The sequence below is a fragment of the Sylvia atricapilla genome, chromosome 4 (genome assembly GCF_009819655.1).
Source record: "Sylvia atricapilla isolate bSylAtr1 chromosome 4, bSylAtr1.pri, whole genome shotgun sequence".
Lineage (NCBI taxonomy): Eukaryota > Metazoa > Chordata > Aves > Passeriformes > Sylviidae > Sylvia > Sylvia atricapilla.
Genome location: NC_089143.1, coordinates 58300063 through 58327943, shown reverse-complemented (window position 1 = coordinate 58327943; position 27881 = coordinate 58300063). Strand labels below are relative to the sequence as shown.

Below are 27881 nucleotides of genomic sequence, written 5' to 3'. Positions count from 1 at the left end.
TGAGCCGGGAGGGCAGAGTGACAGTCACTAGAGGGCACCAGGGATGAAGGATGCTGAGAGCTCCGCTCGCTTCTCTGCCGCACAGTTCAGCACATGGAGGGGGAACAGCTCTTCAGCACTGCCCTGCTGCTGTTTGTCCACAGGCAATTCCCCCATTCCTGCTCTGGCACAAGATGGCAGCAATTTAGCAGTGGCTGGTATATATTAGAACAGCCATGGATGGATGTGAAAACTCGGAGGGTATCTATCAAGTTGTCCTTGCCCTTTGTTTGTGTTCAGGTCATTTCACAGAGGGTGCAGTGCTTGCCATTGGAGTGCTTCCACTCCCTGCCTGGGACTTGCTGTCTCAAAGAAATCAGAGAGCTTGGAAGGAAAACATGACTGCAGACATGGAAAAGGGTTAGAAGCATCTGGTGTTAGCAGTTTAAGAGACTGTTGTGTTCACTGAGAAGAAACAGAGCTCTTGGGTATTTCATAGGTATGTTAATTCTCAAGTAAGCCAGGTTTTGGCCTGTAAAGCAAGATATAGTCAAAATACCTGTAAGACAAAGCAGGGTTGTGAAGGATTATAGCTCTAAGCCTAAATTCAGGAGGCTGGAACACATCAGTGAAATGCAACTCACTCTGAGCAGCAGGGAACCTGCTAGGAAACCTCCCACTCAAGTGAAATGTGTGATGTTAACATCACAGTGATTTAACTGGTACTGGGGCACAATTGAAGTAATTTATTATGGGAATGTTAAGCCTTATGAGGGAAATCCCATCATGTTATTTCCAGGAAGGTTTAACACCAAGCTGGAAGTACTGCACAGTACCATTCCAGCCTGATCTTCAGCTCAGGAGAATTCCTGGTGAGCATCATGTTGAGCAACATTAGATTCAATGTCAACATCCCTTCCTTCATCACCTCTAGTCTTTCAATAGCAACTACTCACACAAGACGTTTTCTTCTCCTCCTTGTAATAAACTTTTATTACGTTTTTAGGCATTGCCTCCCAGTGCTGAGATGAAAGTGCAGAGGTTCATTCAAGTCCAAACAAAGAAAGGGCACAGCCCAGGACCTCACCTTAGCTAGTGTGGCTGCTGCACAGACTTCACCTTTTGTTTTGGTTAATGGGCAGCTGGTGGTGACTTTCTGCCAGATTTAATATTTAAACAGCGCATGCAAGTTGCTTGGAAGGATTGTCTGATAAGGTGATACCTCACTTACGGTGTGTTTAACATCTCAGGCTTTATGTGTTGTGAACTGACCAAAGGTCAGCTGCATGTTATGGGTGTGCCTCTTATCTGACCAAACACAAAACAGAAGCATGAAAGGTTGAACTCCACACTTAATCAGTTACTAACATAAAGTAATCCTGTGATACACCACTGGTTTGCCCAAAGATAGACGAGGAAAAATTTAGTAACACTTGTCATGCATTCTTACCTGACAGATAAGCACCTGGGACAAGCATGGCCTTGGAGACAGCAAGACAGAAAACAATTTTTAGAGTAGAATGAATTACTGAGTTTTGCACTCCTGAGGGCACAAGTTTTAAGCCCTGCAGCAGTACATGAACCTTGATCCCCTTGAGAGCCCTGCAGCAGCAAAGCTGATGAGACGCCAAAGTGTGCACTGTCTCTCCCTAATGAAATCTGTAATCTTATCTCTGAGGAATCATGTTCTTACAATGCATTTCTTTTATTACTCATTTGAATGTCAATAGCTCCTTACTATCTTTATACAGGACCACTAAATGTCTCAGCAGTGATCAGAGTTGATAACACAATCCCTTCCCATTGTCTATACATGTGTCTCATACATGTGTCTGAGAGAAAAAACTTCCCAGTGAAATTAAATTGCTCCTGGCCAGCTTCCAAAACTGCAGAAAGACAGGCTGAATACCATTACTCAGCATTTCAGGCTCTAATGCAAGCATCAGCTGGGACTTTCCTTCAGACAGTCCACTCCATGCCTGAAGACAGGAACAACTGTGAATCTGCGCATTTGGAAACAATCTCAAGGATACCTGTGCCCACAATTAAAAAAAAATATATATATATTTGCTCTTAAAAAGTAGAGCAAGTATTTGTGCGAACAAAATAACCACAGTTTTTCTTCTCCTTTTGTTGTTGTTGTTGATTGATTGGTTTAAGCCTGAGCACCAGCCATGCTGTGAGCACCAGCCATGCTGTGAGCACCAGCCATGCTGTGAGCAACAGCCACCTCCCTCTGCATCCTGTGCCAGTGTTCTGGTTTTTCCTAACTCTAGGAGAATATCCTGAGTTGGAAGGGACCCGAGACTGATCATAAAGTACCACTCCTGGCCCGGCATAGGACAGTCACAAGAATCACATCATGTACCCAAGAGCATTGTCCAAAATATTCTTGACCTCTGTCAGGCTTGGAACTGACATTTCCCTGAGGAGCCTGTTCCAGTGCCCAACCACCCCCTGGGGGAAGAAACTTTATTTTCTTTATCCCATTTTTTAATTTTCTAATATCCAAGGTAAACCTCCCCAGACACAGCTTTATGTCATTCCCTGAGGTTCTGTCACTGTCACCACAGAGAAGAGCTCAGTGCCTGCCCTTCCTCTTCCCCTCACAACAAAGCTGTAACTGCAATGAGGTCTCCCCACAATTTCCTCTTCTCCAGGCAGAACAGACCATGTGCCTTCAGCCACTCCTCACACAGCTCCCCCTCAAGGCCCTTCACCATCCTCGTGGCCTCCTTTGGACCCTCTCTAATGGGTTCCTGTCTTTTTCACACCGTGGCACCCAAACCTGCCCCAGCACTGAGGTGAGGCCGCCCCAGAGCAGAGCAGAGGGGACAATCCTCTCCCCTGCCCGGCCGTGCTGGGCCTGATGTCCCCAGGACAGGGTTGGCCCTCCTGGCTGCCAGGGCACTGCTGGCTCACATTCAGCTTTCCATGGCCCAGGAGCCCAGGGCCCTTTGCACAGCGCTGCTCTCCAGCCTCTCATTGCCCAGGCTGCCCCTACAGCCAGGGCTGCCACAGCCCAGGTGAAAAATAAAGCACCTTGTTTAAAGTTCAGGTGGTTGGTGATTTCCCAGCCCTCCAACTTGTCAAGTTCTCCCTGCAGGGTCTCTGTCTTTGAGGGAGTCAACAGCTCATCCCAATGTACGAACTCACTTAGTAAGTTACACCTTTGAGTCCTGCATCTAAACTGCCTGGAGATAGCCCATATCTGACACTGCAATTTGCCTGCTGAGGTTTCCTGCCCAGGCTGAGATATGCTCCCTGAACGAGATAACAGCAAGAGATTTCTGCACCTCTTTGGTCATATGTGCACCTTCTCAAATGCCACTGGGACTATGCAACGATTTTCACTAGCTGCTGACATGCTTCTAAGTCTCGTATAAATATACTAGAGAGTTAATTATTATAAAATTATTGATAAAGGAAAGAACAAGGTCTCAGGAGCATGGTTTATGAGCAATAATATACTTACCTGTCACAGGTTACAGCCACCTAAGAATCTGGCCCTATGGTCTTTGGTCCAGGAGAGCTCTTTACAGGCAGTCTTGATGTTTAATAATCAGCAAATGACTCTTTCTAGGAAAAAGATATGATAAAAATATCATTATTTTAAATGGAAAACATCCATAACGTGCTCTTCTGTGTCCTCTGCCAAGGAGAAAGATTGTGACTTCACAGGCTCATGCATTTGTCAAAGCTCTGGCAAAGCCCTTGCGTGAGATGGTGCCAACAGAACTGAAGGAGTTTCTTCAGCATCCCCCAGAGTTTGCCCAACCTTTTCTTTGGGATTACTGGAAGATACATCTGTCCTGGAAAGAAAAACTGCATCAGGCAGCACATACAAGTGACATGCCTGTCATTGATCCTGGTCCCCGTTAGCACAGCTCCTGGGAAGCTGTGGCTGATGCTGCCCAGTAACCTCAGCTGGGGACCAGTGCTCCTACTTCCTATAACAAAGGCTGCCTCACCCTTGGTTCCTTCCACAGCACCAATGTCACACCCACATATACTGTCCTGTGCAAACCTCTCTCTGATGGGCTCAGAAAAGCCCTTGCCTTTTTGCAGGTGTTTGGAACTGAAGGAAAACGTACCCATCTCCAGGACTCTGGGGGAGAAGCCATCGCATGCAGCTGAGCTTTGTCTGACATGCCATGCTGGGTTTCACCCCGCGCTGCCAGCTTTGCCAGCCTGTCCATGCTTGGAAGCCTGGGGCAGGTCTGGATAGCTCTCCTTCACTCACAGTGACACCACGGCCGGCGTGATTGGGTTGCGGCAGCTTACAACTTGTTCAGCCAAAAGGGGGAAAGGTGAAAGCCCTGGCTCGCCCTGGCCCTGCCCTCCCCACAAAGGCGGAGGGTGGAGACTGCCCGCCGTGACGAGGCATAGGGAACCCAGCTGCCAGCTCGTCCTGCGGCAGATGTGATGATCCGGCTGGCCCCGCGAGCTGAGTGAGCCGCCGCAGCCGCGCTCCTCCCTTCCCTGGATCCTGCATCCCGCCCTGCCAGCGCCTCTGCCGCCTTCTCAGCGCTGCCCCGGACCCGCTGCTGGTGAGTGAGGCGGGAGCAGCAGCTCAGCCCTTTCACTGGGACAGATTTAGCTCGGTGTAGCGGCTTGCTTCCCCGTCCGTGAATTCCTTGCGCTGCCACCGCTGTGGAATGATATTCAGCCCCTGGTTTTCTCCAACAGCCGAGGAAAACGCAGCAAAACGCTCGCTTGCCTTCTCCCAGCTTTTCAAGGGGATTTTGTTGAGAAGGCAAGAAATCCATGAAAATACGCTTTGTAAAAGGCGGGGTATGTCTCTCTGTGTGTGGACACTTCAAGGCATAAATTAAAGCCAGTAAAAAGGTGCATCATGAGAAAATTTTGTGGGAGCTGCCCTTCTTGGTGTTCCCTCCTGCATGTTAACACGTGTGCAAAATGCTTGCACGCACCGTGCGCTGCTTGCTCGGTGCCCGGTTAACACACAGGGCTCTTTTCATGGAAGGCAGGTTACAAATCCCCGCCAAATCGGCCGGCAATTAACTTACAGATTGCCTGAATCGCATTATCCTTATTTACTAAAACGGTTTTAGCTTCCTGCACGTGTTCCTGAGAAAGAGGAATGTATGGTCCTGGCCCCTTTGCATCCACATTCTCTGGTCAGTCCATATCCCTGGAAATTGCTAAAGCAGGTATACTTTATATATACTTTTATATATAAAAGGTATATTTTCAACTTCTGAATTTATATATGTATCCAAAGTCCAAAATGCTTTTTTGTACATGCAGCACTGTTTCAGCTTGCAGGCTGCAAGATTTAACTTGGACCCACTAAAAAGAAGAGAAATAATAGTACACTTAATTAAGTGGTTTTTCTGACATGTTCAAATATCCAGAATAAAAAAGGACAGTTTTTAAAAAGGGTTTGGGGCAGTTTCCTTTAGAAAATTATGCTGCAAGCTGCTTGTGTCTCTATAAGTCTTTCTCCTCAAGTAACGTCAATGCTTACTCTACAGAGATAAAATCTATTGAGTAACGGCCTGGATTTTCAAAAATGCAGGTCTGAATTTTGCTGTTTCTAATTTTACTACCCCTCCAATCGTATTGTTCTTTAGTATTTTATATTTTTTTCTATCTGAACTGCAAATCCCTCTGGTGCCAAAAGCTTTGCAGGAAGACTACAGGAATAAATGTTCTTTACCTTTTTATATAGACAATATATAAAGCACACAAATATATTTATTGAAACTGTTTGAAAGACTCCAGGTATGGTATAGTTGTGGTTTAAGTATGTTTGAATCAACTGAACTTTGTAACATGTTTCGTTTTGTTTGATGGTTTTGTTTATTTCCCTTGTGTGTGCAGGAAAAAAGTGACTTCATATTTTACAAGTCTCAGAGGAATAGTCAGGAAAATGACTGTACTGAGACCTTCATTTATGGGCATTAAAACAGTGGGCAAAAAGATTTCTCAGTTGTTTTAAAGAAAGTGGTTTCATTTTGCCATTAATAAAATCTCTAGATCCAGTACTTCGTCTCCTGACAAAATTTTCTGAGGCTAAATATCTCTGAAAAAAAAAAAATTCCAGAGAGACTATAAATTTTTTGTTCTGCTGATGCAAAGTGTAGTATACTCAGGGCTGATATGATAAGGATATGAAACACTTTATTGAGATTAACAAATACTTCTGAATACAGCAGGCAATACATATTGTCATAGAATCTTCTGCTCGTTTCTGATTTAAAGTAAATATGTGTAAGCCATTGGCAATGAAATCTGAGAAACTTAATTTAAAATTTGCATAGAAATTGATTCGTTTAACATTCATCTTGGTTGTTTTTTTGTCCTGCACAAGCTCTGATTTGAAATGTTTCATGGCTGTTTGTTACACTAAACTTAATGAATTATTTTTAAACAGATAAAATCTGCAATATTTTAAAATTTCCATTTCTGAGGAGCAATTTTAACAGCTGACAATGACATTAGCTGTGAAGCAGCAGGACCCTCTCTTCCTCTGGTGAAGTTCATTGCGGGATCAGAAATGGGAAGGTAGATTTGTGAAATACCAAACTGATTATCTCACTGCAACCTTTTACACCGCAGCGAAAAAGAGGCATCCAAAAAAGCAAAGCAAATCAAATGCCTGATTTTAGCATGTGTGTATAATTTCTCCTGTTAGCACTTCATCTCATCCCTGTTAGCTGAGATCCAAATGGCCTCTCTTGGAGGCCACCACGGATCACCCAGGCAAAGCCACAGCCGACCAGATCTTGTGCTGGCACTCCCTGCTCCGAGGGAGAAGCTGGGTTTTGGGATTCCCCAAAAATGCATGTCCAGAGCCCTGTCATTCTGCCAGCCCAAGGGGCTGCTGTGGTGGGGACCTTGCAGTGGTTATGCCCCTTTCAGGAGAGAGCAGCCAACACGGATTTCACACAGCAGAAGTAGCCACTCCAGCTCTAAGCGAATGAGCATTCTGCAGATTCTTTCTGCAATAAATTCTAGTAGCTCTGGAAGTGTGAAATGCTATTTTCAGTATTAATGGAACATTTGAAATAGATGTTTGGGGTTTTTTGATTTTTTTTTTTCTGAAGGCAGGAACAGAACAGAGGTAAATCCATGTACCAGGTATTCCACCTGCTGCACCCCACCCTGTCCCTGAAAGTGGCACAAGCACCCTGCAGCCAGAAAGGGCTGTGACAATTTAAATCAGAGGTCCAGTGAGACCTGAATCCAGCCTCTGCTCACAGCTCCCAGTAGTTAATGCTTTCCCAGGGGACAATAGCAAAGAACATTGTTTTTCTCTGGAAATTTGGGTTATCAAGCTTTCCTGAACTGGAATTTTCCTGCTGACAGCTGTATTAAATAGCCATTGAGGGCCTGTTTGCTATGGATATATGTAATTCTTCCCATGCCTTGTTTAATTATATAGCTTCTACACACATTTTTGCAGGGATGTGTACAATCTCATCATAACTTGATTGATAGATTAAATTTGACATGACAGATTGTGTGTTCTTAGGAATGACACTGAAAGCAGTGTCATCCTTTACCTGTGAAAACAGTTTCTGATTCTCTGCTTGCTGTCTACCTGTCTAGTTCCATCTGGAAGAATTAATTTCTTTAATGCCTAAAAAGAAAAGTTTGTTTCCTGAAGCACATTTCAGGAATTTCAGTGCAAGTGTTGAGCTAGGTTTTTATGCCAGTCTTTGGGGGAAAAAAAAGACCAAAAAACCCAACAAAATCAAATGAAACAAAGAAAAATGTAACCATTCTGTTTATTATGCCTGAGGTCAAACTCTACCTCATTTTTTTTCTCATTTGCTCATAATGTTGCATCAGTAATACTGGAATATTAAGCTGAGAAAAAAATGTGATCAAGCAACCTTAGCAAACTGACAAGATAAGGGCTTGGGTTTGTGTTTTTATGTGGCCATATGAGCCTGTTAGATTAAACAGTTTGTTGGGGGTTTTTTTTGTTTGTTTGTTTGTTTGGGTTTTTTTGGTTGTTTTGTTGGGGTTTTTTTGTTTGTTTTTTTTTTTTTCTCCAAGGCTCCTTTTTACTAATGGCTCTCAAATTCATTCAGCATGTCTGAAACTGTGCCATAATTTGCCTCCTTTCTTGGTGTAAGCAGTGTAACGATGCTGAGGTAAGGGATTGGTCACCCCAGAGCTCCCAGCTGCTCATCTAACCTCTTGATTCCCAAGAATTATAGCATTGTTAACATTTCCTCTGGTGACAATTCAGGTAATTAGACTCTGATGAGTCAACACATTATTTAGAGAGCCCAGACTCTGCCTCTCACTCAGATGACCCTTAAGGAAGCACAAAGGGGACAAAGGTCCGCGTGTAGGGGGACAGCCAGGAATGCTCCGCTGTGCAGGTGGACAGCTCGCAGGCAGAAGCCTGGCAGATGGGGAGGTGAGATAACTTTAATTATCCCACAACTACCTTCTAGTTTTCACATGAAAATCAAACCCAAGGAGGAGAATTACTTGGCAGCAGTGTCAGTTTCCACGTTGCTATATCCCTGGGAAAATAATTTAGATTAATGAAACAGTTGCTGCCTGTGGCCAGGTGATGCTGCTGCTGAGGGGTAGTTCGAGAAGGAGGATTCTGTGGGAAAGATCCTGGAGCTGTGCTGTGGCAGACACAGCCACTTCCAGCTGCTGAGGCAAAGCTGAACGTGTCAGTGGTGACGGTAGAGCCTTTCTGGAAACATGTGTAAGAAAGGGCAGAAGATGTTGTTCAGCAACTGTGAGAGAGGAGTGAGAAAATGTGGGAAAAACAGACCCCAGAGAAGGAAGTCCAGGTGCCAGAGTAGATATTTACCTCAGAGGGTGGCTGGGTGAGCAGCTGTGGCCCCCCAAGGTCAGCCCACCCCAGCAGACCATCAGGGTGGAGGGAAACTCTTCTATCTCCCTACCTCTGGCAGACTCAACTCCTCATCAGCTTTGTGTCATCTCCAGGTCTGAGCCCACAGGACCCAACCTCCCTGTCCAAAAGACAGACACCTAGATGAGCCTCTTCCAGGCCCACCGTGGGCCCTGTGCCGAACACTGGGTCCAAAAGACATACCTTTCCTTTTCACACCTAATCAAGTCTTCCCTTTCCTATGTTTCATTTCCAGAGGAAAGATGGCAGAGGACCAGCCACACCTGTACATTCAGATGTCAGAAGCTGGTATAAATGGCATTCCCAGCGGAATGCAGTCCTCGCCAGGCTTGGCTGGCAGGGCAGGAAGCGTGCTCACCTTCCACAACATCTGCTACCGTGTGAAGACAAAGACTGGGTTCCTGTGCTTCAAAAAAACCACCAAGAAAGAAGTTCTGAGAGATGTCAAGTACGTATTTAAACATCTCTTTAGAGTGTGTGTAAGCTTTATTTCTGCCTGGAGAGCTGCCATTCAGCGTAACATGCAGCTTGAGATTTAGAAAAATTGTTTGTATGTGTGGTTGCTTTGTGTTTGCTGTCAGTCCATGGGCTGAGCCTGTACATCAGAGAGCTCACTTCCCTGGGCCCTGGGGGTGCAGCCCTCCTGGCTGCTATCAGCACAGGGCACGCCAGTCAGCTCTGCCCACCCTACACTGCCTGGCAATCCTCCCACTGAGCTGGGGTGTTCAGCTGAGATACCAACGGCCTGTCCTCCCTACCCTTCCCTCAGGCAGCCTTGGGAAAGGTTAGTTTTTTGGGGGCCTTTAACTTAAAATGTTTAGCACATTAATATAAGTGAGGGTTAGGTTAACTTTGAAGAGATGTAAAGGTTTCTGGAGTTTTGGCGGGATTTTTTGTTGAGTTGTTTAGTGGGAGGTTTTTTTCCCCAGCAGTGAGCACTACTGCAGTAAAGCAGTCATGTCATTATGGTCTTTGTTCAATAATCAGTGAATAAAACTTGCCCATTCACAGTTCAGTAGTTAAACTCAGTGGCAAGCGCTCATACAATATGCTATTCCAAGTCACCCATGACTTTCAGCTCCCTCACTCAAATTTCTAGCATAAATATTCACCCTTTTGTGTAGCTCTGTCTATATTGCCCTTTGCCCAGGGAATTTCCACACCTGCCAAACACAGGCTCTTAAAGACTTTGTTGCTTTTCTCAAAAGCCAAGTGTACTGGTACCTCAGTTGACTCACATGAGTAATTTGTGACATTTACCATCTGGCTTTTGAGTTTCATGGGGCCTTAATGTCAGATACAGAGAACTGCATTTTTTCAACTGCATTTTAAGTACAGACAAATCCCTAGTTTATTCTGCCTGCAGGGACTATTATTCTCTCTGTTGGGAGAGTAATACCTTTAGAACTGACTATGGTCTAAGCAAATGTGTGCTTCTCTTATAGACATTCATGTGATAAAAATACGTGTACAGGATTTTCTACATTTTAGTCATGTTTATGTTCTGTTAGTTTTTCTTGAATTAGAAATAAAAGTAAGGTGAAGTCTGATCATAAATATTGCTTGTGATTAGCCAGCTTCATTAATTCCAAAATTATTGGGATGCAGAAAGTAGTTGTACAGATAAGTTACACTGGCCTACCAGTTGAAACAGGCAAAGAAATAACCCCACCCTAACTATTTTGTAAAACTTATCTGTTTTGTCTTGCAGTGGCATCATGAAACCAGGACTGAATGCAATTTTGGGACCCACAGGCAGTGGTAAATCTTCGTAAGTGCCCCCTTTGCCCTCCACAGAAATTAGACCAAGGGGAAAATGAAACTGTACACATTTATCAGTAGTGGACTTCTCTTTCAGAGAAAGATTGAATTCTTTTTTTAGGTCTGTGCAAATCTCACTGTTTTCTGAGAAATACTTGAATTAAAAAGTTTATATGAGAGAGGTGAAATTCAGTTTTAGTGCACATGTTGCTGACAGTTTGTCCTTACACACCATTCTGGTAATGTGTAACCAATTTGAGGTTAAACTCAAATTATTGAAAAAATGCACATGGACCTGCAAATGCACAGATTTCCTTAGGAAACCAGGACAAAAGAGATTCAGTCCATGAAAGTTGCTGGGGGTTTTCTACATTACAAATATTTCATGTGATCTGCTTTTATGTAGCTGTTTGTTCCATGAACTGGGCTGTGGTTCAGAGGGCTTTGCCTCCTGCATGTTCATCTGACAAAGTAACCAACTTTTCCTTTAGGCTCCTGGACATTTTGGCTGCAAGGAAGGATCCCCATGGGCTCTCTGGTGACATTTTGATCAATGGAGCTCCTCAACCTGCCAACTTTAAATGTACCTCCGGGTACGTAGTACAGGTAAATAATTTTTGTCACTGTGGATTCTATTGTAAGAAGTTGCTGCTGTGTCGCAAATACCTTGCCTTGATCCAACAATCTAGGAAAAGTCCTTAAAATTACATGTTACAGAAAGGTGATCTCTCAAAGCACATGTAAATCTCAACTTCCCACAGCTGACGTATTCCCTTTGCAAGAGACAAACAGATGGCATCTAAAAACCTCCCCTCCTTCCTCCTTTGACAAAACAAGCTGGGAATGCTTCACCCTAATCCACATGGACCCAACCTCTCTTTAGCTTCCCTCTTTTCTCCCTGCTCTCACCTGTGGTGGGCTGAGGCTGCACTGGCAAACACGCTGTGATAATGACCTGAGCTGTAGCTGCACCTCAGGTCCCTTCAGCCCTTCAGTCTCTCCCTCCTCAACTCCTCCAAAAAACCTGAATAAGGTAAGAATACATAGTGAACTGATTTTGATACTTTGCTGTTATATAATTTTGATATCATGCATGATGGAGGCTGTTCCTATATGGCGTTGCTTTATGAATTAAGGCAAATATAATTATGTGCATGAAATCCACACTCTGCTATGACCCAGGCATTGAAGATGCACCTTACTGCATGTTCTGGCTGCTGCTACTGTCCCTCTGCATGCAAGGACAGCATAAAACATAGGTAGATACAGTTCTTGGGAATAAATGGAAACTGCTGAGCAACCACCAAGTATCTACCCTTTTTTTAAATGAAGGATGATGTGGTGATGGGAACCCTGACTGTGAGAGAAAATCTGAACTTCTCAGCAGCACTCCGCTTGCCAAAGTCAGTGAAGGAACAGGAAAAAACCGAACGAGTGAATCAGGTCATCAAGGAACTGGGTTTGAGCAGAGTGGCAGATTCCAAGGTAAGGCCTGTAAACATGGTACTTAAACTGTAGTAAGTGGTTTATTAATTAACAAAATGGCTTATCATGGCAGATTAAAAAAAAAGTAAACTTCTACAGGCTGTTTCAGTAATACAATAATTAGTGACGTTTCTGTATGGAGACCTGTACAGACTGTGCTGATGCTGCTGTATGGTATCACATTGCAGGGAAAAGGAAAGGAAAAGGGAAAGGTGAAAGGGAAAGCTAGAGATTGGAGAAAAAGACAAGACCTCAAGTAATATTAACATTAAGAACCAAGCTGTGTGTGAGGTAACATTTGAATCTGTTTCTGAGAGTAGGGCCAGAATTCCTTAGAACTCTCCCCAAATACTGCCATATGGGTAGGATGCTGTCTGCTCAAGCATTTCTCTTTGGGCCAGACAAGAAAAGTTTCTTGGTTTTTATCAGGTTGGTACCCAGTTCACTCGTGGGGTGTCTGGAGGAGAGCGGAAAAGGACCAGCATTGGGATGGAGCTCATCACAGATCCTGCCATCTTGTTTTTGGATGAGCCGACCACAGGACTTGATGCCAGCACTGCTAACGCTGTCCTACTGCTACTGAAAAGGTGATGGCCTTGGAAACAGCTTCTCACTCTCAGCACTCCACTCTGCTACACTTCAGTTGTATTAGACTTTAATTACAGTTCCAACGAGCAAAAAGGGAATTCAGACATGTAATTATTTACCAGTGAGCCAAGGATGCCAACGGGGTGGGAAAAAACTGTACAAATTCTCTCTCTCCAAAGTGAGAATTCTTTTCTCACACAGACACTGTAAATACGACCTAAATATTGTATTTTTCTTTTTACCTTTCTTCTCCCTTCTCTGTTATAATAAGCTAATCAGACTTCATCAAGACTCAATTGAACTTTCAAATGCTCTTATCTAAAGACCGAATCAACCTACAAAGCTGACACCTCTGTCATTCTTCACATTCAGGATGTCAAAACAAGGAAAGACAATCATCTTCTCCATCCACCAGCCTCGGTACTCCATATTCCGGCTGTTTGACTCCCTGACCCTGCTGGCTGCAGGGAGAGTGCTGTACCATGGCCCAGCCCAGCAGGCCATCCAGTACTTCCAGTCCATTGGTGAGCACAACTTCCAGCAGGGCCAGCCCTTGGTCTGCACCAACTCGAGTGAAATGCCAATAGCTCTGGGCCAGAATTGGACACAGTGTGTCCAAGCAAGCCCAGCATTTTAACAGGCTGAGAATTTCTGTGATTGTTTCTCCTCTTGACCCATGTGTGGATTTGGGTGAGCTGTTCCTGGGTGCATATTAATTAAATTAATTAATTAAATGTTCTTAATTAAAAAGCCCAAGTTAAGGCTGGGAAGAGCACATAGCCAGCTGTCACTTTGCTTTCGCTGCTGATGCTGCCCAGCAATGCCACTCATCCCTTGGGAAAGCAAGGACTTTCCAAAGGCTGTTGTGCCTTTGCTGCAGGCTGCTCCGGGGGCAGGATGTGTGGCTGTGCTCCTGACAGCCAAGCACAGCCCCTGGCCAATCACACAACTGCAGCCAGGGCTCAGAACAGTGTCACCACAGTGTCCCTGTCACCACAGGCTACCAGTGCGAGCCTTTCAACAACCCCGCCGACTTTTTCCTGGACGTCATCAATGGAGACTCCACTGCCGTGGCAATGAGCAAGGCTGATGAAACTTACACAGGTATGAAACCCAGAGCTGAGTCAAGTTATCCCAGCATGAGTGGAAAGGGAATTCAAGAAACTGTTTTGGTAACTCTCAGAACACAGAAAGAGCTTCTTTCATCTTCAACCAGCTGAAATCCTGCAGAAGCAGAGATGATAAACTAGGACAATTTTTCCTGTTAAGGTCATAATGTGATGCAGTTATGACTCGACTATTTTACCTAATAGAACAGTTTTTCTGTTCATAAATTACTGTTTTCCTTCCTCTGAGCAGGGTGGGAAGGGGTAGAGATAGGGTACCACTGCTCACCCGGTGGTTTCCTGAAGTTATGCTAAGGCAGAAATTATCCCCAAACTAACAGATCAGCTCTCACCTATTTTCTGGGGCATGCTTTCTCATACTTTTCTGCTGCCACTCATTAATAACTTACTCTCTTTTCACAGGAGTCAAAAGGCAAATGAAGTAATGAATACACTGAGTGCCCAAACACAGTTTCACTAATACTTTTACCAAAGGAGCAGCCATCATTTTACAAAAATGCTCTGATCAGGATCTGGCAAATATTAAAGCTGGCAACACACATCATATCTGTAATTGAAAAGCTCACACTGTACTATAGTTAAGAAAAAAAGGAGGTCTAGCTGAAATTTATGACCAAAGTAGACACATGCAGATTACCTGGATCTAAAAGTCTGGGAAGTCCAGGATCATGTCATCAGATCTGTGAAACAGATCACTTACAGAAACCTTTGGGAGCAAAGGAGGTGTAAAAATCACTTTTTGATTAAAAGCCATGTTGCTGCCAGGTTGCAATCCCTGGGCAGACAAGGGCATTTCTGGTCAGCGAGCTGAGAGGAGGCTGCCTGTGGGACGGGTTGCACAAACAGAGAGGTTGGGTCTAATTTATACTAACCCTTTGAACTCCTTTGAACTGTCTGCTATGGGACTGAGTGCAGTGGATCACTGGAACTATGTGTGCCTCTTAATTCTTCTGGTTTTTCAGTCTTTCCAGAAGAGAGCACTGAAGAACGCTCTGAGTATGATAAAACCTTGGCTGAGCAATTAGCAGAAAAATACTCCAACTCTGCCTACTGCCAAGAAACAAAAGCACATTTAGAGAGCATTTCTTCAGGAAATAAAAAGAAAACCGAAGGACTTTTCAGGGAAATCACATATGCCAATTCCTTCCTCCACCAGCTGAATTGCGTGTCCAGGCGCACATTTAAAAACCTTATAAGAAGCCCTCAGGCTTCCATAGCTCAGGTAAGACTATTTGTGTCTATAATTTTGTGGTATACATTGAATTTATTTGGCTCCTGGATTATTAGATAGGTCATTGGGATGGTTTTTTACTGCAGTAAGCATCTGAAGAAAGAGTGCTCAAGGTCTAGGAATCTGGGGATAGAAGGTGTCCTGAATGCTCCCAAATGTGCAACTGTTCAGTAATTAATTTTGGGCTACTGAAAGACTTTGGGAGGCAAGACCTGTCCCAGCAGGGCATTCTGCTCCCAGCTAGGAGCACATTATGTCCCAAGTAGTTTCACACATTTGCTCAAGAACATTCTTTAGATTTGACTCTAATTGTCCAGGCTTGGCACTGTGGAGTTTGGTCTCACATCCTCTCCCCCACCAGGAAAAGTTAACAGACTGCGTTTGCATACTTAAATCAACTTCAGCACAAAATGAAGTGCTGGCAGTTGGCTCAAGTGCAAAAATATTTTTTCAGTCTCGTAATGTGTGTGCTGTTTGGTCATTTGACTGTTATTATGGGTGATGATGTTGTCTGGATAAGGTGTTGTGAAGTCCAAAAAGGGGGTCGAACACTCAACATGAAAGATAATCATTGGCTCTGTTAGTGCTGCTTTTTGTGAGGGATCAGCACCAAAAGGATGGACTCCTTCAGAGTGCACATTGCTTTCAAAAAATGAAGAATGTCTGTCTGCTTGTTGCCTCTGCACAGTGACTAATCCCCGAGAATCTCCTAATTCATGGGCCAAACTCTGCAGCCACAACACCACCAAAACTCCCACTGCAATTCTCAGCAGTTCTGGAGAGGCCAATAGAAAAACTGGCCTGTAGCCAGGGGTATAAATTATCTTCTTCATGTTTTATATAATGAGTGGATAAATGGCTGGTGTGGAGTTAAAACATGTCCAGAATCCCTGAGGCTAAAAGGCTTTGAGTACGTGTGTGTGCCTGTATGTTGATACTATGGAGATCCTTAATAATTGCTTTGTAAAAGCTTGACCTTGTGACAAGAATTAGGCTCTCAAGAGCCTCCTTCACAGCACAAGGTTAATGGTCCTGGACTTGTTTCTCACAGTCTTTTTTATCTCTCCACCCTCATTAGGGGTGGATTTGGCCAGTGCTCTTTTAAGGGTACATGGCTCATTAAGCCTTTTTTTCATTAATCTGCTCCAAATTGGTCTTGAAATGATCCCTGCTTTCCACTGCAATGGGCTTAGGAGCTGAATTATCCCTGACATTTGCTCCTTTCGGCAGGATCTTAGTGAGAGGGTACCAGGATCAAGTAGTTTATGGTGTTAAGACTCATGCATTATTCGGGCTTAAAAATGACAGAACTGCCTGATACCATCAGTTTTCCTGAGCTTTTTGTCGTTTGCATTTAGCATTTAAAAAGTGTGATGCACACACTTGAGTCTTTTAAATGACACCCTTGAGGCAGCTGTTATCTCTGCTATTTAAACAGTTACAGGCTGCAAATATCAGCATATCTGTAGCCCTGTTGTTGCATCACATTAAAAACAATCCCATGAGTAAGATGTATGATAGAGCCCAGTAATTACACGCTGTAGAGCATAAGAAATTGTCATCCTTATTGTGGCAGTCAGGAAAACCTTTGGAGCAATGAGAATGATACTTTCCCTCCTGTTTTCTCTTTTTCCCATTCAGGTTTTAATTACAGCTCTTCTGGGACTGATTGTAGGTGCCATTTTCTTTGGACTTGAAGACGACTCTACTGGAATACAGAACAGGTCAGTCAGTCTAGGTAATAGATATTACAAAATTTGATAAAGCTCTCTTTAAAGGAGCTTAATACCTCTTAAAAGCAAATGCTTCCCCTCACATCAGTAAGGCCAAGCCTGTATGACTTGGAAGAGAGGGTGTGATTTTTTTTCCTCTAGCAAGGAGAGGGGTTTCCTCTGCAGAGAGGGTTAAAATATACAGACTTGTGTCTACATAAAGGTAGGCTACTAAAGTTGTAATCTTGCAACTGTTTCCATTCACACACTTGAGTTTGCCAGCAGTAAGAGATTTTCAAATTTTGCTGCTCTGTATATAATTTTTGACAGCTGTATGTACCTGACCTGACACATGAGTTTGCTGCTATGAAACCTCTGGGTTCTTAATCCTGAAACACTTCACAGTGTTTGCTTAAAAACAGCCCAGGTTTAAATTGAGTAGGAAATGCCTTAAATTTTTGTGGAAAAGGTGAAAACAACTTCTCACACTGTTTATTTGGCTCCTCGAACTTTGCAGCACACAAATGCCTCACAATCTGAGAATCTTCAACGTGCCAGGAAATTACGTTAAGGAAAAAACCAAACCACAGCCCCTCAAAACCTCAGTTGATTTTCTATCTTTTGACTGCCTCAGAGAATGTGCTATCACGGCATGCCAAACCAAATAATGACTGTACCACATCTACGTCAGGCTTGTTACAGGCTCAGACTTGTAGCCAAGATTTTTCCCACAGATTTTGGGATGGGAGGTCAAACACTGCCAAACTTCAGGCACTGCAGGTGGATTTATGTACACTCTCGTGGAAACACTACATTTACATGCCATTTTAAATAAGAGCTCACTGTTTTGCTATTTTGCAGAATGGGTGTGATGTTCTTTCTGACCACTAACCAGTGTTTCAGCAGCGTCTCAGCTATTGAACTCTTCGTTGTGGAAAAGAAGATATTTATGTAAGTAAAACATACAAAAAGGTTGCCAGGCTCTGCTGGTAGACTCTGAGTTTGTCCGACATGCTGAAGATGTCTTTTAAGTACAGCTAGCGCAGAATTTTCAAATTATTTCACCAACAGTGCCCATTGAAAATGTACTCTGTTAGCCTGCTAGTGAGTTGTCTGCAAACCCCACAAAAGGTCCCTATGATTACAAATGGCCCAGAGTTTAAGTTTATTGAAACAGTAGGAAAAAAACCCTTGAATACTCAGTTTTGGCACTGATGAACAAGTTTGTGACTTGCTAGTGAGGGCAATACATAGAATCTAACTGGATTCTTTAAAGCTATGCATATCATGCTGTATAAAATATGAAAATTATTCAAACTTTACCCTCTCTGTCTTGATGCCACAACACATAAGTTTACTAAAAATTACATGCACAAATACCCATATTCATTTGCATATGAAAATGTCACCAGTTCTGTAGTATGTAGGCTTACTGGAAAGTTGCATTATAGCCTAAGTATGAAAGATTTTCTTCCAGTTTGAGCTAGAATTCATTTGTCAAGAGGTGAAAATCAAAGCCACTGTGTTTTAGTGGTTAAATTTGTAATGTGCTGTACCTATCTCTGTGTTCCAGACATGAGTATATCAGTGGGTACTACAGAACATCTGCATACTTCATAGCAAAGCTAATGGCTGATTTAATACCCATAAGGACTCTGCCCAGCATCATCTTCACCTGCATTGTTTACTTCATGCTAGGCAAGTATGGCCTCCTAGTGTCTCATTCCAACCCCCTCAATAGATCATGGCAGGTGCATATACCTCTGTATGCATACATGGATATTTGGAGAGGCTAAAGCCCCACACTGGCATGGCAGTGGCTACTGAGCTTACTTTTAGCACACCGTGTTGTTTTCTACAGAAAAGATGCAAAGATTTAAGCCTTCATCAGAGAATCTGTGGCATGTCTCATCTCCATTGTGCCTAGAAGGAAGCCATCACCATTACTACATAGTTTTTGATTTATTCCTTTTTATCTATGGCCTTGTTGGCTTCTGATGACTGTTGTAAAATACTTTTCTGATCCTTGCAAGAACACCTAAAAGAAAAGGTTTTGTTTTAAGATCTTAACACTGTGTAAATTAATACCAGTTTGTTGGCTTTGGTCTGAGTTTTTTTTCCCTAAGGAATAGGAAATGACGCCACATCAGCAAGAGGCTCTCTGTGAAACTGGAATGAAACAGGCCTTGCTCCTGAATCCATAGCCATCTCAAGGCTGCTAGGTTCTTATAGGAGAGTTCTCTGCTGGAAACTAGTGAAATGCTGTACAGCTGCTGCTCATGGAAGTGCACTAGAAGTTCCTCCTTTGATGGACAACTTGCAGCCACTTTGGATGTGTGAAGTGCAGTACTTCTACACATTCTACTGTCTTCAGTCTTACTGCAGTTTTGGGCAGACTATTTATTCATCCTGTCTTCTACTGTCAGGACAGGCACACAAGGGTTGTTACAAGTACCACAGCAGTCTTGGGTCTCAGTGACACAGCCGGTGCTGGCAGACAAGGTGTTTTTTTGTAAGCAGGACACACTAGGAAATTCAGGATAGTGTTCAGGTTATAGCAGAGCTTTCAGCAGGATCATTCTGAAACCCTTCTTCTTCTGATCTTTAAGGTTTGAAACCAACAGCAGAAGCCTTCTTTATAATGATGTTCAGCCTTATGATGGTGTCCTACACAGCCACTTCCATGGCACTTGCCATTGCAGCAGGACAGAGCGTGGTCTCTGTAGCAAACCTACTCATGACTGTCGCATTTGTTTTCATGATTGTGAGTAGCACTGTTCAGTTCTCTAGACTGGATCATGAAATCCCAGAAATGCTGAAATCCAGAAATCCTGCTAGCATGGAGTTCAGCTGAATTCTGCAAAAAGTCTGTTGGGGTCAAGACATCCTGATTTGTCTGATTTGAGTATCCTGATGCTGTGGGGTGGAATATTCTGATTTGTCCTTTAAATGGACAATAAACGGGGGGGCTGGAGGTTTGGGTGTGAAGAGGAGTGTGGCTCCTCTGACTTCTTCTCTGTGGCTCTGGCAGACAGAAAACCGCCTGGAAAGTAGAGAAGCCACCTAGGGCTACATATCATTGTCTCTCCCTTAACTTTGTGAAAGGCAAATGCCTCTGGCTGAGAACACGACCTGCAGCCCCCTGCTTTCTGAGCCCACTAGCCCAGCTGTCCTCCTCTGCTGCAGAGCCCACCTTGGACATGTTAAACTGGACAGCACACAGCCACAGTCAGAAGACAGGCACCTTAGATGAGGCAGAGCTGAACCCACAGCCAAAATCCACACTGCCTCAGACTGAGGGTACACAGGCAAAACCTACAGCAGTCCCACACTGAGAAGCAGCAGAGAGTTCATGTGAACCCATGTGGGATCCCCAGACAAGAAGCATGTGGGTTTACTGCACAGGGGAAAGCATTCCTTGGTTTGGGGGAAAGACCTGAGCTTATGGCCCAAAGCTTAGTAACATATAAATCCTTCCCTTTTGTTCTTCTGATGGAAGAGCTTCTTCCTCTAGGAATGCTTTCCCATTCCTTTTTATCTGAAGAAGAAAAGTCAAGAGCTAGAGAAGAACACATGATAAAAGCATGTCATTTGTAATCTGTTTTTTGTTTGTTGTGGCTTTTTTTTTGTAATTATTGCCTCTAGCTTTTCTCTGGGTTGCTGGTCAATCTCACAAGCGTCTTGCCCTGGCTCTCCTGGCTCAAATACCTTAGCATCCCTCGATATGGAATGACAGTAAGTGCTCTGATTTCCTGTGTACCAACCTGGAAATGGTTTGCTAGAAAGGAATGTCTTTAATCATGATAAAGAAATCTTCAAACTTGATGGCCTAACGAACAAAAGGAAAGTAATGAAGTACAACAATCTCAGAGTGTTGTGCAGTGTCCTGAAACAAAAGGGCTTCTCATCAACCAGCACCCACTGCTGCTTAGAAGAGCTCATTTCTGTAAATTGAAAACACATCATATGAGAGACACAACTACTACATCCACTGGACTTCAGGGGGACAGAAATGTTTCAAAGTGAAGAACAATGTTATCCCCACCAAAAAAAGTAAAGATTTTCTATTTGTCTTTTCCATCAATCAAACAAAAAAAACCTTGCCAGGCTAAAGCTTTTCTCCTAATTTGTAAAAATTTAAGCCAGAGTGATGTTTTGCAGAGAAATTTGGGCTTTACTATGCCTGTGCAGAAATAGTCTGGCCAGGGGGTGGTGGTAAAGTCTATTGTGGTGAATGCTTTACCAGGTGTGTACAGGCTGTATACATTCCACTCTTAAAAGGAAAATAGAACTTTGCTATTCTGCTAAAAAAATGGAGATTTGGCAAATATAATAGTGATACCAGCACATTTTTAGAATTAATTTTAATTGCATTATATCTCATCTTGTTAATGTATCACTCCTTAACCTACTCTTTTTTGTTGTCCTTGTTTCTTTTATTTTAAAAGGCTTTACAGATCAATGAGTTCACTGGTCTGAACTTCTGTGGCAGTAACAGCACAGATTTAGGCAGTGACAATAGATATCGACAGGCAGGCCTGTTGTAAGTATTTTGGTACATTGAAATGAATCCCACCATCAGTAACTTTAGAAGTCCTAGAACATCAGTCTGAGTATCAGAGATACTCACTGATGATCACAGAATCTGTGAGTTTTTACATGGAAAAAGGAACCTTTGACTGGGTTTTTACATTCTGGGTGCATGGAACATGCTGCTTGTTGCCATATTTAGTGTTTATAACACTAGAAATACCTGGCATTCTGCCTTTTTACTTTTCTTCAAACTGTATTTAGTGAGATCTATGCAGACACACACAACTGTACAGCCTCACAAAATCCATTTCAGCTTCCTATGTGAAACTGGAGCTACAAGAAAAGCAAATTTACAAAAGGAAAATTAACCATTGACATATAGCTGGTGTTTGCCTGGCCTACTACAACACATGCAAACCACACTACAACTTCTAGAGATCTTCCTAGATGCTGCTGACTGGTTGATGAAGTGACTAAGCTTATCAATGTGTGTGTTTTGCCTGCAGGATATGTACTGGAGAGGAATATCTGGCGAATCAAGGCATCGATCCGAGCCCCTGGGGCCTGTGGCAGAACCACGTGGCTTTGGCCTGCATGACACTCATCTTCCTCACCATCGCCTACCTCAAGCTGCGCTTCATGAAGAAGTTCTCTTAAAACCAGAGGGAAAGATGCAATTCCCCCTGTTCAGTAGTTTGCTGAACTGATTGTGCAACTCACTCATTATTTAAAGACACCTTTCTTTTATTATTACCTAAGCCAACAACATGAATGCCATCTTTGTATGTGAAAGGCGTACTCTTAATTTATTCTGCCAAAATGTCTAGCACTACTCACTCCTCTTTGCCACCAAAAAAAAAGTGTACAGCTATTCATTTCTTCAAGATACTATTCAGTCTTTCTGCGTGTTCTAGCTACGAACTTGTCAAACACTGTATCTAATATTTAGTGGCTTAACTTGAAAAAAATAGTGATTCCATACTTTAATTAGCACCTACCTTCACCAGGAACTAATTCAGTCCTAAGTGATGCTTATCAGGACACCAACACAGTCTCGGCTGCTTACGTAGTCACAGGATATGTGAGACAGGGACAAAATCCCTTCCATCCCAATGCCCTTTTCTGTTTGGGAATCATTACTGCTCTAGCATGTATTTATTGATGCCATCAAGCCTTTCTTGCCTCACTCAAGTGGTAGAAACACTTTTTTTTACAATAAAGGTATTCTTACCTACAGTGCCACTTCCCATAATCCTTGTCCTGGAATTTTTATTTCCTCTGCATAACTGCAAGTCATCTTCACTGTCCCATTCATGCTGCTATCATGAATACTTCTTAGTCACTTTTATGGTGACAAGTTTCAAGTGCATGACTAAACAGGCTGGTAGCACCTTTGTAAGGGCCCGTGGATTGCAGCATTCCCTTCCTGGCAGGCCAGCTTTTCCCTGGCCATGTGCAGCAATGCTAGTTCATCTCCTTTTTATCTGCAGAGCTATGCATAATAAAAGCATAAAAATGCATAGAAGACAACTTTACAGCTCTCTCTTGGGATGTTATTGTTGATCTTGCTGCTCCTGCAATATTTCTCCAGTTTGTGTAGGTCATAAAAAACCCACAAACTTACAAGACCTTATTTCTGTAAGAGATTTAGAAACATAGAAAAGCCCGAACTGGAAGGGACCCACAAGGATCATCAAGTCCAGCTCCTGGCCCTGCACAGGACATCCCCAAGAATCACACCTTGTGCCTGAGAGCATTGCTCAAAACGCTTCTTGAGCTCTGTCTGGCTTGATACTCTGACTGTAGCCCTGGTTCGTGCTTGAGATGTTTTTGTTTTCTGAAATTATTTTCCCAGGGAATTTTCTGTAAACAAGAGACATGTTTTTGTAACTGTAATTTTGTTTACATTCTTTTCTCTAGGAGGGACTGCTTCTTGATGTCCCTCTGGTCTGATCAATGTGATTGAAGGGGTTTGTCTTCTTGTCACCAATCAAATCGGTCTGTGTAAAAAAGTATGTAAGGGAGACACATCCCAAAAACAGGGGAGTCATTTTCAGCCTTCTGAAGTTCAGAGTCTGTGTTGTGGTGTAGAACAGCGTCACTCTGACCACATCCTTGGGGAGCCTGCTCCAGGGCCCAAACACCCCGTGGGTGAAGCACCTTTTCCAGGTATCCAGTCTAAAACTTCCGTGACACAGCTTCAGGCCATTCCCTGTGGGCTCTGTGGCAGTCTCCACAGAGAAGAGCTCAGTGCCTGCCCCTCCTCTTCCCCTCATGAGGAAGCTGTAGACTGAGTTGAGGTCTCCCCTCAGCCTCCTCTTTTCCAGGCTGAGCAGGCCAAATTTCCTCAGCCTTTCCTCAAGTGCTTCCCCTCCAGACCCTTCTCAAGGCCTCTCTGCCTTCACTCACATCACTCCTGGTTGTAGTTCTGTCTATTGGGCAGCTCACACACGTCGTAAATTTAACATCTTCGTACCTCTGGCAGTAGGATCCACGTTGATCCGATCACTGATTATTGTGTTGTTTTGGTGGTAAGATGTCATGCTGCTGAGGAAAACAAAAGCTTCAGAGCACAAAAGGTTGGCAGAGAGTGTTCTGTAGCCTTAGCTTAGCCCTTTTTAAGCAGAAGGAAATGGTGAGGAGATAATTACACGGTAATTAAAAAAAGTAGACAGGAACTCCAGGTCCTGGTACTACAAAGAAACAAAAGTGGAGTTTTTGCTTTTGGAAAAAAGAAAATCATCCCAGATTTTACGACACAGAAACCTACGGCCCATCTAGTTGCAGCTGGTCCTTATAACTTCACCAAGTGTGGTGGTTTAGCATGGATTGTGATTGACAGGTTGGCTGACGAATGGGAGTGTTTCTGTGTCTGGAAACACAGTCTTAAATTACAACCTTTCAGGCGAATTAGGCTCTTTCCTTTTCCGGTCATCGAAAGGGTGACATCGCCTCACGGGTCGGGGTCGGGGTCGGGGTCGGGCTGGTCCCCCCGGGGCCAGGCTGCCGGGCCTCGGGGGGTGTCCTGCCTGTGGGACAGTGTCCAGGGCTGGCCGTGTCCCCTGTGTCGCCGACAGTGTCCCCTGTGTCCGCTCCCGGCCCCTCCGATGGCAGAGGAGGAGGAGGAGGACAGCAGACCAGAGTCTGGCCCTGCGCCAGCACCACGGTGGCCGTGCTCTGGGCCTTGGCTGCCAGAGCCGCTGGGCCGAAGGAGGAGAGACTTTTAAGAACTTTTCTCCGTAGCCCCAGGGAGCTGATCCGAGTTTAAATCGCTTGAAGTCTGACCAGGGGTGGAGAAGATTTCGTCCATTAATGTTCTTGTGCCTGCGTTTTCCCGTCTTCTTTCCTGACCATCATTTGTGGCCTTGAGTCTGCTGAAGAAGAAAAACTCTAAGCAAAGACTTTAACTTTTTTCTCTCCTCCGTGGAAGATGTTTGAAATGTAGAGAGAGAGCATTGAGAAGAAGTCAGTAGAAGAACTGAGAAAGACTATTTTGAAGATGGGATAGAGGAAGTGGACATTTCTGACCAGACTTCTCTAGATGTGAATTATGGGGAAAATGGACTGTTTTTATAATATCCTAATGCTGCTTGGGGGAATGCAAGTTCTAGCCAAAGGGTTGTGTCTATTGATATACATGGGTTTTAATTAAGAGTTTTGATTAGAATATATCCCCAGCTCCTGGGAAAAAATAAGGAGGTCTCTATTTTTTTTGAGAGAAGTGAATTTAGAAATTAAAAAGAATCCCTGTTTTGTACTAGAAAAGCATTCTTAAAATAATACCCCAAACACGTGAAAGCCCATGAAGAGCATGAAAAGCTGTTATATGGGCGAGACTGCGCAGAATCTGCAAAATTCCGGGCGATTGCAGATCTCTAAAAGCCACTCGATTTTTTTTTTTCTTGTGGCATGTTCCCCATAACCCTAGAGAGGCTCCTCTCCCAAAGTGATGTAGAATCGTGTTTAAATAGTGGAAACTGACTGAAAATCATAGTTTTTTCTCTCCGTAGTGTGTGAAAAAGTAAACAATTGGGAGGGGTGGAGGGGAGGAGATGTTTGAATGTCTCAGCAGGTCTCATTTTTTTTGTCTTTTTTCTTTAGTGTGTATTAATAAAATCTATCTGTTCTTACTTTTAAGTTGTGCCTGTTTTGCCTTTTTGTCCCAAAAATCCTATCTCCCAGCTGATAAACGAAATTTGATGAATATCAAACCACGACACCAAGTTATAAACGTGATCACACAGACTGTGTTCCAGTCATAAAAGAAAATGATTTCAGTATACAGCAGTGGTTTCTGAAAAAGGAAATAATGAAACTAAGTCGAATGACCCCTATTTTCAACAGGCTTTGATACAGTATTACACAGATATTTCCCACAAAATTCCTAAACTCTTCATTCTTGCTTTCTACTACTTCTTTTAGCAGCTGGTCATCTATAACAATGTATTTATGTAAAATAAATGGTTTTTCCAGTGCGGTCCAACACTTAACTATAAACTTGTAAAATTTGATACTTCAGTTGCATGGGCAGAAATTACAGTAGTAGTCACATCAGACTTCTCTGTCACACTATAGGCTTTAAATTCAGATTTTATTTTTCTCTTTTTTTCCAGCACTGCACTTCACATGTTCTAGTGAAAGGTGGTCCTGCCCATGGCAGGGGGTTTGCCACTAGGTGAGCTTTAAAGTCCCTTCTAACCCCCAAATTCTATTATTCTATGATATATCTGGTTCTCCCCTTTAATTTGGGATAGGTTAATACAACTACATTGCTTGCACAAGCCAGGAGACACATCATGCCTACAATAACTCTAATATGTACTTTTACAAGCAGCGTAAGCAGGAGGGGGAAAGATTATTAGGAGAAAGGAAATGAGCCCAGAATCCCCGAGGTTAAAAGGCTTTGAGTATGTGTGTGTGCCTGTATGTTGATACTATGGAGATCCTTAATAATTGCTTTGTAAAAGCTTGACCTTGTGACAAGAATTAGGCTCTCAAGAGCCTCCTTCACAGCACAAGGTTAATGATCCTGGACTTGTTTCTCACAATCTTTTTTATCTCCCCACGCTCATTAGGGGTGGATTTGGCCAGTACTCTTTTAAGGGTACATGGCTCATTAAGCCTTTTTTTCATTAATCTGCTCCAAATTGGTCTTGAAATGATCCCTGCTTTCCACTGCAATGGGCTTAGGAGCTGAATTATCCCTGACATTTGCTCCTTTCGGCAGGATCTTAGTGAGAGGGTACCAGGATCAAGTAGTTTATGGTGTTAAGACTCATGCATTATTCGGGCTTAAAAATGACAGAACTGCCTGATACCATTGTTTTCCTGAGCTTTTTGTCATTTAGCATTTAAAAAGTGTGAGGTACAGAACTTAATGATTCTGATTATATCACTAACTCTACTGAAAGCATGTTTTCATGTATGAAAATTCCTCTTTAGTTTGCTTCCACTTTGACAGCAAGTGATTTAATCTGGACTCTTGGGAACTTTAAAAGACTTATTTTTACTTAGGTTTTAGAGTATTCAATCTAGTTGAGGATTTTTCTTAACATCCTCCTTCTGAACGACTTCAATTAAAATAAATCACAATCTGAGAGTTGTTACTTTCTTAAGAGTTATTAAACTCATATTTGTTGAGTGAAACTTTATTATATTAATCTTTTAAGATACCACTTTTAAATTTTATTGCTTTCTGTACAGAAACAAAGGTTTTGTTATTTTCTGTGCCAGTAACTGAAAGTAATTGTTTTTTCCTAGTAGAGAATGTTCATGAAAAGAACAGACAGGAAACTGGCTAGATAAAACTAGCCAGTATCTATGAATGAGAGTGGAATTTTTGCCTTTGGAAGAAAGAAAATCATCCCAGATTTATAAATATAGAAATCTACATTTAGCCCATTTAATTGCAGGTGGTCCTTATAATTTCGATGAGTTATAAACGTGATAAAATTGAATATCATTTTATCATCACCCAGTGAGAGTGGTCATGTCCTAGGAAGAATATTTAAAACTTATACAGGTTTGAAATGCCATAATTCAAAGAAGCCTGAAAAAGCTCTATATTTATTTATTAAGTAGAAAAAAGTAAAAGGCAACCTAATGCAAAGAGCAGCTAAAAGAGTAAACCTGTATTAATTGAGAGCTTTTAATATGAAGAAAGGCACTGGCAAAACTGAAATCACTGGTATTCATTTTTACCCTTTTAGCCTCTTCTTTGTGCTAAAAATATTTAATAATCCATAATATCAATTGTTGGAGCAATTCTTCTGGAATAAAGCATTATTTCAGTGGAATATGAAGCAGGTTAGAAAGCCTGGTGGCAGAGCAGTATGAATGGCTTTCGATGAGAAGGCAGAAAGCTAATCAGTATTGAAAACAAATTTCATCTTCAGAACTACTGCCTTATTTTCAAAACTCATAGCGAGTTGTTTAATTAATTCTGTAACATACTTACACATACTTGGACAACTGCATGATATAGGCTGCTGACTTTTCAAATGACACATGTAAAAGGCCCATGACACTGACTTGGGGATTGTGACTTATTTTCACAGTGCACCAAGGGTTTAGAAACTGTATTTGTTCAA

At 42.9% G+C, this 27881-nt stretch overlaps 1 protein-coding gene and 1 long non-coding RNA gene across 4 annotated transcripts; one reads left to right on the top strand and one right to left on the bottom strand.

Annotated features, from left to right (window-relative positions):
* Positions 1-1663: 1663 nt before the first annotated feature.
* Positions 1664-3706, bottom strand: LOC136359975 (uncharacterized). The gene is made up of 2 exons (XR_010743394.1): positions 3455-3706; positions 1664-2012 (listed from the first exon to the last, which is right to left on the bottom strand). It is a non-coding gene; the product is annotated as an uncharacterized lncRNA (long non-coding RNA).
* A 634-nt stretch (positions 3707-4340) lies between these two features.
* Positions 4341-22543, top strand: ABCG2 (ATP binding cassette subfamily G member 2 (JR blood group)). 3 transcript variants are annotated; one of them, XM_066318021.1, is made up of 17 exons: positions 4341-4529; positions 5055-5153; positions 9090-9302; positions 10566-10625; positions 11107-11221; positions 11948-12100; positions 12530-12687; positions 13061-13212; positions 13688-13792; positions 14778-15037; positions 16688-16770; positions 17620-17709; positions 18332-18456; positions 19368-19522; positions 20404-20493; positions 21207-21301; positions 21798-22543. In XM_066318021.1, the coding sequence occupies exons 3-17, from the start codon at positions 9097-9099 to the stop codon at positions 21946-21948; spliced, it is 1998 nt and encodes a 665-aa protein (XP_066174118.1). In that variant the 5' UTR covers positions 4341-4529; positions 5055-5153; positions 9090-9096; the 3' UTR covers positions 21949-22543. The 3 variants fall into 3 exon arrangements, with proteins under 3 accessions (XP_066174118.1, XP_066174117.1, XP_066174119.1); XM_066318020.1 differs by lacking the exon at positions 5055-5153 and having other exon boundaries at positions 4342-4529; XM_066318022.1 differs by lacking the exons at positions 4341-4529; positions 5055-5153; positions 9090-9302; positions 10566-10625; positions 11107-11221 and adding an exon at positions 11344-11648.
* The last annotated feature ends 5338 nt before the right edge of the window (positions 22544-27881 follow it).